Source organism: Pseudorca crassidens, chromosome 5 (assembly GCF_039906515.1).
Source record: "Pseudorca crassidens isolate mPseCra1 chromosome 5, mPseCra1.hap1, whole genome shotgun sequence".
Lineage (NCBI taxonomy): Eukaryota > Metazoa > Chordata > Mammalia > Artiodactyla > Delphinidae > Pseudorca > Pseudorca crassidens.
The window spans coordinates 38,348,231-38,360,979 of NC_090300.1; the positions used below are offsets into that span (position 1 = coordinate 38,348,231).

At 36.7% G+C, this 12,749-nt stretch overlaps 1 protein-coding gene across 7 annotated transcripts in view; it reads left to right on the forward strand.

Annotated features, from left to right (window-relative positions):
- NPHP3 (nephrocystin 3) overlaps nucleotides 1–11,532 on the forward strand; it is a 50,485-nt gene extending 38,953 nt beyond the window's left edge. For 2 of the 7 annotated variants that reach the window (XM_067737787.1, XM_067737791.1), the window contains exons 20-28: nucleotides 2,146–2,335; nucleotides 2,488–2,729; nucleotides 3,734–3,809; nucleotides 5,024–5,151; nucleotides 6,035–6,275; nucleotides 9,081–9,206; nucleotides 9,792–9,907; nucleotides 10,494–10,670; nucleotides 10,863–11,532. In XM_067737787.1, coding sequence (XP_067593888.1) covers nucleotides 2,146–2,335; nucleotides 2,488–2,729; nucleotides 3,734–3,809; nucleotides 5,024–5,151; nucleotides 6,035–6,275; nucleotides 9,081–9,206; nucleotides 9,792–9,907; nucleotides 10,494–10,670; nucleotides 10,863–10,932 — 1,366 coding nt within the window. In that variant the 3' untranslated portion in view covers nucleotides 10,933–11,532. Of the gene's footprint in view, nucleotides 1–2,145; nucleotides 2,336–2,487; nucleotides 2,730–3,733; nucleotides 3,810–5,023; nucleotides 5,152–5,202; nucleotides 5,278–6,034; nucleotides 6,276–9,060; nucleotides 9,207–9,791; nucleotides 9,908–10,493 lie in introns of those variants that run through there. The other 5 variants (XM_067737788.1, XM_067737789.1, XM_067737790.1 and 2 more) reach the window with 5 other exon arrangements.
- Nucleotides 11,533–12,749: the final 1,217 nt, after the last annotated feature.

Here is a 12,749-nt window from a genome sequence, read left to right on the forward strand (position 1 = left end):
AAGAAGCGAGGGATGGAGGGAGGGAAGGAAAGAAAGAAGGAAAGAAAAGAAAAGAAAGATAAAATAACAAAGTTATTAAAATAAAAAATAATTATTAAGAAAAAAAATTTTTTTAATAAAGAAAAAAACAAAAAAAAAACGGACGGATAGAACCCTAGGACAAATGGTGGAAGCAAAGCTATACAGACAAAATCTCACACAGAAACATACACATACACACTCACAAAAAGAGGAAAAGGGGAAATAATAATATATCTTGCTCTCAAAGTCCACCTCCTTAATTTGGGAAGATTCGTTGTCTATTCATGTATTCCACAGATGCAGGGTACATCAAGTTGATTGTGGAGCTTTAATCCGCTGCTTCTGAGGCTGCTGGGAGAGATTTCCCTTTCTCTTCTTTGTTCTCACAGCTCCAGGGGCTCAGTTTTGGATTTGGCCCCGTCTCTGCGTGTAAGTCGCCGGAGGGCGTCTGTTCTTCGCTCAGACAGGACGGGGTTAAAGGAGCAGCTGCTTCTCGGACTGTGGCTCACTCAGGCCGTGGGGAGGGAGGGGTACGGAGTGCGGGGCTAGCCTGCGGCGGCAGAGGCCATCGTGATGTTGCACCAGTCTGAGGCGCGCCGTGTGTTTTCCCGGGGAAGTTGTCCCTGGATCCCGGGACCCTGGCAGTGGCGGGCTGCACAGGCTCCCCGGAAGGGGGTTATGGATAGTGACCTGTGCTCGCATACAGGCTTCCTGGTGTCGGCAGCAGCAGCCTTAGCGTCTCATGCCCGTCTCTGGGGTCCGCGATGTTAGCCGCGGCTCACACCCGTCTCTGAAGCTCCTTTAAGCAGAGCTCTTAATCCCCTCTCCTCCGCACCAGGAAACATAGAGGGAAGAAAAAGTCTCTTGCCTCTTCGGCAGGTCCAGACTTTTCCCGGACTCCCTCCCCGTGGTGCACTAACCCTCTGCAGGCAGTGTTCACGCCGCCAACCCCAGTCCTCTCCCTGTGCTCCGACCGAAGCCCGAGCCTCAGCTCCCAGCCCTGCCCGCCCCGGCTGGTGAGCAGACAAGCCTCTCGGTCTGGTGAGCGCCGGTCGGCACCGATCCTCTGTGCGGGAATCTCTCCGCTTTGCCCCCCGCACCCCTGTTGCTGTGCTCTCCTCCTTGGCTCCGAAGCTTTCCCCCTTCGCCACCCGCAGTGTCCGCCCGCGATGGGGCTTCCTAGTGTGTGGAACCTTTCTTCCTTCACAGCTCCCTCCCACTGGTGCAGGTCCCGTCCCTATCATTTTGTCTTTGTTTATTCTTTTTTCTTTTGCCCTTTCCAGGTACATGGGGACTTTCTTGCCTTTTGGGACGTCTGAGGACTTCTGCCAGCGTTCAGTAGGTGTTCTGTAGGAGTTGTTCCTCGTGTAGATGTATTTCTTGTGTATCTGTGGGGAGGAAGGTGATCTCCGTGTCTTACTCTTCCGCCATCTTCTCCTCATACCCACTTCTCATAATTTAGGTGCATAATTTGTTTTACTTCTTAGTGAACTCTCTCAAATTTCTTTGTTTCACCTTATAGATTATTTCTGATCTCATCCCAGTTTTTCATGATTTCATTTGAAATCAGATTCATCCTTTAGTTTACCATCTCTCCCATCCTTCTTAATACCATCAATAGATGAATAAGCTTACTTTTATCATTCAATTCCTTGATGAAAATACAAAGCAGATATTCTGACAGTTTGCCTGTGTTTCATTAGTCTTCTGTTCTGATTTCTATCATTTAAAATAATTTTGGGGTGAACTCAGCAGTTGACTGCATATCATGAAATGTCTAAACAGGGTTATGATAGGTTTCCATTGGTGAGTAACCATAATGATATTAATGGTAACAGCCAACACTATGGAGTACTTGCTACAGGCCATAATCTCCTTACAGTAACACCTGAGGCAGGTGGTGTCGGTGTGCCTCTTCTGCAGATGAGGATGATGAGGTGTAAGAGAGCACACAGCTAGGCTGCTGTGGACTCAGATGGCAGTTCCAGTCTACACCCTTACTTCACTACACTGGACTAGCCTACTAATAAACTATCGATAGCTTGATATGAATTATGGCATCTTCACTCAATAGTGGGGTTTAAAGTTTCTTTTTCATTAAATAACTGTTATTTGTTGCAACAGAGGACACTTTGCTGAGTTGCTGAGTTACTGGCAGTTTGTTGGTAAAGACAAAAGCGCGATGGCAGCAGAATACTTTGATTCATTGAAGCAGTATGAGAAAAACTGTGAAGGCGAGGAGAGCATGATTTGCTTAGCTGACCTTTATGAAACCCTGGGGCGATTTCTCAAGGATCTAGGCCTTCTCAGTCAGGTAACTTCAACAGGGAGTTAGAGACTGTGTGGGTTTTCATGTTTACTCTTCTCTCCTTCCTAGGAGTTAATGCAGCTTTTATTTGTTGTGCTAATCAGATCTTACAGCATTTCACTCACTTTAATTGGCCTTTAACCTTTTTCTTCCCCCAGGCTGTGGTGCCTTTGCAGAGGTCTCTAGAAATTCGAGAAACAGCTTTAGATCCAGATCACCCACAAGTAGCTCAGTCCCTCCACCAACTAGCAAGTGTGTACGTGCAGTGGAAGAAGTTTGGCAATGCTGAACAACTATATAAACAGGCATTGGAAATCTCAGAAAATGCCTATGGTGCGGACCATCCACATATTGCTCGCGAACTTGAAGCACTTGCAACTTTGTACCAGAAACAAAATAAGTAAGATTTCAATTGGTAATTCTCTGGTTTTATGACAGGGAGTTACAGTTCTTAATATACTTATGTGGGAGGCTTTGTTTTGTGGCTGTGTATTTTTCCATATCCCATATTTTCCTTATCCTATATTCTTTCGAATCCATCATGTTCAAATATTATTCTTGGTCTGGGGGGTGAACAGAATATTAGAACTACAAGATTCATCTCTATTTCAAGATGTGCAAAGGATAGAGCATGGACTTTGGAGTCATATAGTTCGGTTTGAAACCGGGCTTCTTCGCTAACTCTGTAATATTGAGTGTACTACTAATACAGGGGGCAGCAAACTGTTGCCCACATGCCAAGTCCAGAAGGTCCCCTGTTTGGGACGTAGAGTTGTAGTGTAACACAGCCACATTTTTTCATTTACATGTTGTCTGTGGTCGCTTCCATGCTTCAACAGCAGTTTTGTATTTGCAACAGAGACCACGGGACCCACAAAGCCTGAAATGTTTACTATCTAGCCTTTTACAGAAGAAGTTTGCTGATCCCTAGTATAATAATCCCTCCGAATGATATCTCTTCCTCTATGTGAAATCATTTGTTTTGCTCAGTCAGAAATGATACATATTGGATTTTTTTCTTTTAACTTCTAGAAGTATTGTTTCACACAGATTTTGTGTGATTTTCACATTTCTATTTGACAAAAAAATAACCTGTGTGGAAGCTGATATAGCAAACTAAAGTTTTGGATTTTCATTTAGTTAGATCACCCTTTAGAGATTCAAAATGAGTTTAATCAGTTAAAAACAGTTAAATGTCAGCTACTTGGAGGACTAGATTTATTTTGTTAGATTTTGTTTTATGAAAGTTTTTGTTAAAGATTTTTAATTCCATATGACTATCACTTCTAGAAATAATCCTGTATTTAATAAGCCAAAAAAACTTTACACTGGTGGTTTCATTTCACTGAAGTATGACACTTTGGACATATGTTTCTTTCGTTTGACTTTTTTTTTTTTTTTAAGATATGAACAAGCTGAACATTTTAGAAAAAAATCTTTTAAAATTCGTCAGAAAGCTACAAGGAGAAAAGGCAACTTGGTAATGCAGATTTCTTTTGTGTTGTGTTTTGAACAAAAAGGGATTAGAACATCTCTGAATATCATAATGTAGATGCATAAACCTCACATATTTAAGAACTTTAGATTTTAAAGTGACTTCTACGGAAGTACTGATTAACATTTTCTTATTTATAATACATGTTTAAATATTAGTATCACTGAGAAGTACAAATTAGTAGACTTTTAAAAAGTGGAACTATGTATTGTGGTAATCATTTTACACTACATACGTATCATCATGTTTTACACTTTAAACTTACACAATGTTATATGTCAATTATATCAATAAATCTGGGGATTTTTTTTAATTTTTAAAAAGTAGAACTATTCAGTTAATTTAAAGTTAATTAAGATTTTAGAAGATGGACTTAAAAGCTGTATCAATTCTTTAAAGGGTTGGAAAACAGAATAAAAAAAATTTAGTAAACACTTTATGTTAGATTCAAATGCCAAGAAATTATTACCCTTGAGTGCAAAAAATTTTTCATTTATCTAAGCTGCTAGTAAGATCTAAATATAGCATATTTGTTTGTTTTAACTTAAAATGCTATGTACAATTTTTTAAATTGAAATATATTTGACATCTAACATTGTGTAAATTTAAGATGTACAACATGCTTATCTGATGCATTTATATATTGTAATATGATTATTACCATAGCGTTAGCTAACACCTCTATCACATCACATAATTATCATTTCTTTTTTGTGGTGGGAATAATTAAGATCTAGTCTCTTAGCAAGTTTGATGATTTTAATACAGTATTTTTGCTTGTATTCGCTATGCTGTACATTTGAGCTCCAGGACTTATTTGTCTTCTAGTTGCAAGTGCTATTTGCAATTTTAAGTACCCGATATTTAAATGTTTAGTAATAGGGTTAATAAATATATGCATGTTAATTGTTTCCTAATCTTTTTGAAGCACTTTGGGATTCAGTTCATTTTGCTAAAATAATCTCATAATTATTTTCACAAAATAGTTTTTTAATGAATTTAAGAATGTGATGCTACATGGAAGTATATATATTTTCATAAATCATTAGATTAATTCAGTATGATACTTAAAGTAATTGTAATCTACTTTAAAGGGAAAAAAAAGGAGAAAGGATTTTTTCAGAACCCTAGTATATTGCTTCAGAATCAAAGATTGCACTTACTTGGTGATTGTTGTGCATTTCTTGTGTTTGCTGCAGTATGGATTTGCCCTTTTACGTAGACGGGCCCTACAGTTAGAAGAGCTCACGTTAGGTAAGGATACACCTGACAATGCTCGGACCCTCAATGAACTGGGTGTGCTCTACTATCTTCAGAACAACCTGGAGTGAGTACCTTGGTGTTAATAATGAAAACAGGTATCCATTTTGTCTCTTAGATACAAAGCTGTTTTACATTAATATCAAGCTAAGCTGGAAAAAATTGATAGAAACCATGCCGAATTTCATGTATGGTATGTTATGAACATGGCCACACTTAACAAGGACCATGACATTTTCTCTACTGTTTCCTTTCACATTGTTTCTTTAGTAACTAAAAAGTTATTCTCTAGCTTCCCTAGTATGTTTTATATGTTTATGAAAAGTGAGTTTGTGTAGATATTGTACATAAGATCTCACATAAGAACAAACTTGGGACTAAAGAATGTAGATGGCTGCTAGTTTTATTCTTCAGTTTATTTGAGCATAAAGACTCACAAAGGCATTAATATGTATGACAAAGAGGTGTTTTTGGACTTCTTTGTATGTCAGAAAAATATAACAAATTTGACACTTTGGATACCAGAAAAACACAACAATATTTAGCCCACTTCACAAAGGGTTCTTTAATTAAAAATTATTTAGTACTACAAAGGGAGAAAGAAAGAATACCAAAATGTTTTGAGTTTGGCCTAGTAATTTTTAAAGATAAAAAAATTTGTTTTGGAAACTATTTATGGGTTTGTCTTTTAGAAATGAAGTGGAGAATTGAGACAATCGTCCAGATACTTTAGGCTTTCACACTATCAGGAAAGCATTTTTAGTTTTTGGAAAAGGGCAGGAAGAGATGAGGGGGTGGGAAAGAGGGGGAGAGGATTTTGAGCTGAATCCTTCATTTTAACTATCTTGGATTTAAGAATAAAAGTGCTTCAGTTCTCCACCTAACTATGGCTAGGGATTCTCACTTCTAGAGAATAAATTGTTTAAACCATTTGTGGCTTTTGTTCATAGAACAGCTGACCAGTTTCTGAAGCGTTCCTTGGAGATGAGGGAGCGAGTTCTAGGACCAGATCACCCTGACTGTGCCCAGTCTTTGAATAATCTGGCGGCTCTATGCAATGAAAAGAAACAGTATGATAAAGCAGAAGAACTTTATGAAAGAGCCTTAGACATTCGGAGACGAGCATTAGCTCCTGATCACCCTTCTTTGGCTTATACAGTGAAGCATCTTGCAGTCTTGTATAAGAAAATGGTAAGTAATCCTTGGCATGCCTACATGTGTTTTATAATATACCAATTAAGCCATAATTGCTATTAGCAAAATAATTTATCTTCTGATGGATAGACTATTCCTATGAGCTTTTAAATCATAGTGATTTAATTTTTAAACAAGTAGCTGAGTAGAACATTTAAAATATTACTTCATCAAAGAGACACAAACAGATGGAGAGATAAACCATGTACTTGGATGGGAAGAATCAATATTGTGAAAATGACTATACTATCCAAAGCAATCTACAGATTCAGTGCAATCCCTATCAAATTACCAATGGCATTTTTCACAGAATTAGAACAAAAAATTTTACAATTTGTATGGAGACACAAAGGACCCCGAATAACCAAAGCAATCTTGAGAAAGAAAACCAGAGCTGGAGAAATAAGGCTCCCTGACTTCAGACTATACTACAAAGCTACAGTAATCAGGACAGTATGATACTGGCACAAAAACAGACATATAGATCAATGGAACAGAATAGAAAACCCAGAGATAAACACACACACCTACGGTCACCTAATCTATGACAAAGGAGGCAAGAATATACAATGGAGAAAAGACAGCCTCTTCAATAAGTGGTGCTGGGAAAACTGGACAGCTACATGCAAAAGAATGAAATTAGAACACTCCCTTACACCATACACAAAAAGAAACTCAAAATAGATTAAACACCTAAATGTAAGGCCAGACACTATCAAACTCTTAGAGGAAAACATAGAACATTCTTTGACATAAATCGCAGCAAGATCTTTTATGATCCACCTCCTAGATTAATGAAAATAAAAACAAAAATAAGCAAATGGGACCTGATTAAACTTAAAAGCTTTTGCACAGCAAAGGAAACCTTAAAAAAACAAAAAGACAACCCTCAGAATGGGAGAAAATATTTGCAAACAAAGCAAATGACAAGGGATTAATCTCCAAAATACACAGATAGCTCATGCAGCTCAATAACAAAAAAACAAACAACCCAATCCAAAAATCGACAGAAGACCTAAATAGACATTTCTCCAAAGACATACAGATGGCCAACAAACACATGAAAAGATGCTCAACATCACTAAGTATTAGAGAAATGCATATCAAAACTACAATGAGGCATCACCTCACACAGGTCAGAATGGCCATCATCAAAAAATCTACAAACAACAAATGCTGGAGAGGGTATGGAGAAAAGGGAACCCTCTTGCACTGTTGGTGGGAATGTAAATTGATACAGCCACTATGGAGAACAGTATGGAGGTTCCTTAAAAAACTAAAAAGACAACTACCATATGACCCAGCAATCCCACTCCTGGGCATATCTCCAGAGCAAACCATAATTCAAAAGGAGGTATGCACCCCGATGTTCATTGCAGCACTATTTACAATAGCCAGGACACAGAAGTAACCTAAATGCCCATCGACAGAAGAATGGTAAAGAAGATGTGGTACATATATACAATGGAATATTACTCAGCCATAAAAAGGAATGAAATAGTGCCATTTGTAGAGATATGGATGGACCTAGAGATTGTCATACAGAGTGAAGTAAGTTGGAAAAAGAAAAATAAATATCGTATAATACTGCTTTTATGTGGAATCTAGAAAAATGGTACAGATGAACTTACTGGCAAAGCAGAAATAGAGGCACAGATGTAGAGAATAAACTTATGGTTACCAAGCGGGGAAGGGGAGGGTGGGACAAACTGGGAGATTGAGATTGACATATATACACTACTATGTATAAAATAGGTAACTAATGAGAACCTACTGTTTAGCAGCACAAGGAACCCTACTCAGTGATCTGTGGTGACCTAAATGGGAAGGAAGTCTAAAAAAGAGGGGATATATGTATAACTGATTCACTTTGCTGTACAGCAGAAACTAACACAACATTGTAAAGCAATTATACTCCAATAAAAATTAATTTTAAAAAATAAATAAAAATATTATTTCAGACTTAACTGGTTTAGTTTTTAAAAATACATTCTAAATACAAATGCATTTGTCAGCACTCTAATTAGAACTTATTCTTCTGTTACATTTCAGAAGTTCTAAAATTCAACCAGGATTAGGTTTGCTGTGTTAAGCTACCAGAAACATAACGAATCACCCAAATGTTAGGGCTGAAGGAGGAGTCTCTTGTAGCTGGTTAAATGACCATTTTAATTTCATTCTTTCTTTTCTTTGCTTGCAATTAAATGTAACCATTCTTTACCATAGGGTTCTAGCCTGAGTGATATTTGGAGTGTTTATAGCTGTTCTCAAAAAAAAAAAAAAAAAAAGAGAAGCAGAGAAGTCTGCTTTCATTTAGCACAGTTACAGAGTTAGACTGTATTTAGACTTTGTTTGTGGGAAACTTGCTGGTCCTCCTGGTACTGAAGTTGATGTCTTAGTATGAAGGATCCATAGTTGCTATTTCTGCCTAACTTTCAAGTAAAAAGAAAGAATAATCTGGAAAGGATTTGGTGGAAAACAAGTTCTTATTTTGATGCTATCTCTAAATTATGTACAGTAGCAAACATACTTTTTACTTCATCAGAAATAGTAATAATGGATGATCCTAAAGGACTTTCTGAGTTATCAAAGAAAATGTTTTCATATTCAGTGTAGCTGTACTTACATGTTCTATTTGATGTCAGTTGTCTATAAACTTAACCATTAAATTGGGAGGAAATGCTTCTGAACTTTTTTCCTCAAAATTACTTTTTCATAGAAAATTATATTTATGGAACAAGCTCTGATCAGAAAGTATTTATTGCTTTAATATTTTTGTTAGATTTCACTTTTGTTTTTTAGGGGAAACTTGACAAAGCTGTACCTTTGTATGAGCTGGCTGTTGAAATCCGGCAGAAATCCTTTGGCCCAAAGCACCCTAGTGTAGCTACTGCCTTGGTGAACTTAGCTGTTCTTTATAGCCAAATGGTAAGTTCCCACACTGTAATTCTTTATAAGTGAATGGTTTTAACGTATGAAATATAGGTAAACATGTATTAGATCTGGCACAGTAAAAATAATTAAAGGACATTTAGGTTATCTACTAATGTTCCCTTTAATACTTGAGAAATTATTGAAGTTATATTTGTAAGATAGTCCCTTCCTCTTAGTGTAAAACACTGAGTGTTTAGTTCATTGCATAGGCTTAGTTTTTTTAAATTCTGGAGACTCCCTACATCTCTATATCTAATATTGTTCTTAAGCTCTGTCATTTGCCTGTGATGAGTGAAAAACAGGTATGGTACCCTGTGGGCAAAAACAGGTTTGTGCTTATATAATTGGATTAATGTCATTGGATACCAAGCCGAGTCTAAAACTGAAGTTTCTGACTTTTTATTATACTGCTTCTCCCATTATTATTCCTAAATTAATCTGTTTATCCACATCTTGTAGGAGGATATTAACTTTTTAAAAGTGCTTATTACCCAAGTAGGTCAGCTTAGTCTAGAATACCTTAATAGTAATTTCAGAAACGCAGTGTGTTCAAGTGACCATTGTTTCTTTTTTAATAAGAAAAAACACATTGAGGCCTTGCCGTTATATGAAAGAGCATTAAAGATTTATGAGGACAGCCTGGGTCGGATGCATCCTCGAGTTGGAGAAACATTAAAAAATTTAGCTGTGCTTAGGTAAGAATTTTTCACTTTCCTCATGCAGCCAAAACCCCTTTTAAAACATCTTTGATTCATCATAGAGCACCACAAAATATTTATTGCTGATATGCTTTTTCTTGTAGTGGGAGGGGTTGTTTGGGGTTGATCTATATACTTCAAGAGATACTGAAGTAATATCCAGAGTGGAATGAAGGTGACATGATCTGTTTTGTAGAGGAGTGTATCACGGCAAATAGAGAAGGACGGTTTACATTTGCAGCTAACTGGCTCTAGGGTAATCTAGGCAATTTGCTGTCCTCAAAGCTGATTTACCATTAAGTACATGTTGATTTTTGCATTATGTTTATCTCAGGATGCTAACTTCCCTTAGCAGTTTCACTGCATCCATTACAACATAGTCTTAATGGTGCCCCTATGAGACACTTAACAGCACAAGACAGAAAGGAGAAGAGTTTGGGTATTCTGTTTTATTGGTCTACCTGAATGAATGCACTGGAAAAAATGAGCAATTATCAACAACTTGTTTTTCTGTATTCTATAATATCATCTAAAATTGTTAAAAGGTTATAATCTCATTTTGAGAATTTTTTTTGTCTCAAAGCTATGAAGAAGGGGATTTCGAAAAAGCTGCTGAACTATACAGAAGGGCAATGGAAATAAAAGAAGCAGAAACGTCTCTTTTGGGTGGAAAAGCTCCTTCCCGACATTCATCAAGTGGAGATACGGTTAGCTTAAAAACAACCCATTCTCCTAATGTTTTCCTTCATCAAGGACAAAGGTAATAGCAGCAACTACAATTCATTGCAAATGCAACTTAGGATAAAATAATTAAGAAACATTTGGAACATTAGAATTTAAAACTTATAAAAATAGTTTTTAAGAAAACTTATTTTTGTGTGATTTAACTGATATTTGTATGAAATTGTATTGGACTACATTGAAGTTTGAGTCATGATTGTTTTGATTTTAGTTCTTTAAAAGAATTAATTTTCCTATTGTGTGGGAACCAAGGATGTAGACACATTAAAATCCTAAGATGACATGAAGAGTTGATCATGGAGAGTAGACTGGTCTCTGTTCTACAAGAGCTGGCAAAGCAGCCAAGACAAGCGGTTCAAGAATTCCGTGATTCTTCTCCTCTCTCAAGTTACTTTAGCCTCATCATTCCTCATCTTGCTTTTCAGCAGCAGTCTGGCCCAGTTCTCTACCTCAAAGAAAAGTTTCAAGGAGTAAAGGGATAATGTTGACGGAAAGTATGAATTGTCTTCTGTAAAACGAACTAGTAATAGGAATCTCTGACTGCTACATTTTTTTTATTCTACCTTTTCATTCAGCAGATTGGGCCAAGCTCTCTACACTGTATATTGTTTTTACTGTGTAGTATGTACCTGCACAATCTGAAGTCATTAATGCAGTAACAGGTCAAGCTCTTTGGCATTCTTTGACCTTTCCCAAAATATGGACATGACCTTCTTTCTTAAATGGCCTAAATCTATGTCTTCATTTATCTTAGACTCAAAGTAGTTGGCCATTTTATACTGAAAATTAAATATTTTTATAGATTTTATAAATATTGCCAATTTGGGATAATGTTTTGTACCATTTATGTATTTATATATAAATAAAATCTTCAATTTTAATACTTGTAAGATTCCAACATGTATTAATTGTAAAGGTGAAATATGTAATAACCATATTTCACTGTTTTAGAATAAAAGTGGAATTTCAAGTTCTTTTTCCCACTCCAGTGTATATTGGGTTGGCCAAAAGTTTCGTTCGTTTTTTTCCGTAAGATGGATCTAATAGCACTTAGTTGTCTTTAACTTCATTCGTAACAATGTTGTTAAATTGTATGTGACAGCTATCATATCAGTGTGCATTTTAAAAAAGATTTATCAAAATTGGTGAATTTTTGTATAGCCATTTTAATATTGAAGATGGAAGAAAAAAGCAACATTTTCAGCACATTATGCTTTATTATTTCAAGAAAGGTAAAAACGCAACCAAAACGCAAAAAGGATTTGTGCAGTGTATGGAGAAGGTGCTGTGACTGTTTGAACGTGTCAAAGTAATTTGCAAAGTTTCATGCTGGAGATTTCTCGGTGGACTACGCTCCACGGTTGGGTAGACCAGTTGAAGTTGATAGGGATCAAATCGAGACATTAACTGAGAACAATCACATTATACCACGTGGGAGATAGCCGATATACTCAAAATATCCAAGTCAAGCACTGAAAATCATTTGCACCAGCTTGGTTATGTTAATTGCTTTGATGTTTAGGTTCCACATAAGTTAAGTGAAAAAACCTTCCTGACCGTATTTTCGCATGTGATTCTCTACTTAAACGTAATGAAAACGTTCCATTTTTAAAACAAATTGTGACAAGCGATGAAAAGTGGATACTGTACAATAATGTGGAATGGAAGAGATTGTGGGGCAAGTGAAATGAACCACCACCAACCAAACCAAAGGCCAATCTTCATCCAAAGAAGGTGATGTTGTGTACATGGTGGGATTGGAAGGGAGTTCTCTATTATGAGCTCCTTCCAGAAAACCAAACAATTAATTCCAACAAGTACTGCTCCCAGTTAGACCAACTGAAAGCAGCACTCCATCAAAAGCGTCCAAAATTAGTCAACAGAAAACACATTATCTTCCATCAGAATAACGCAAGACTGCATGTTTCTTTGATGACCAGGCAAAAACTGTTGTTATAGCTTGGCTGGGAAGTTCTGATTCACCCACCGTATTCGCCAGACGTTGCACCTTTGGATTTCCATTTATTTCAGTCTTTACAAAATTCTTGTAATGGAAAAAATTTCAATTCCCTGGAAGACTGTATAAGGCACCTGGAAT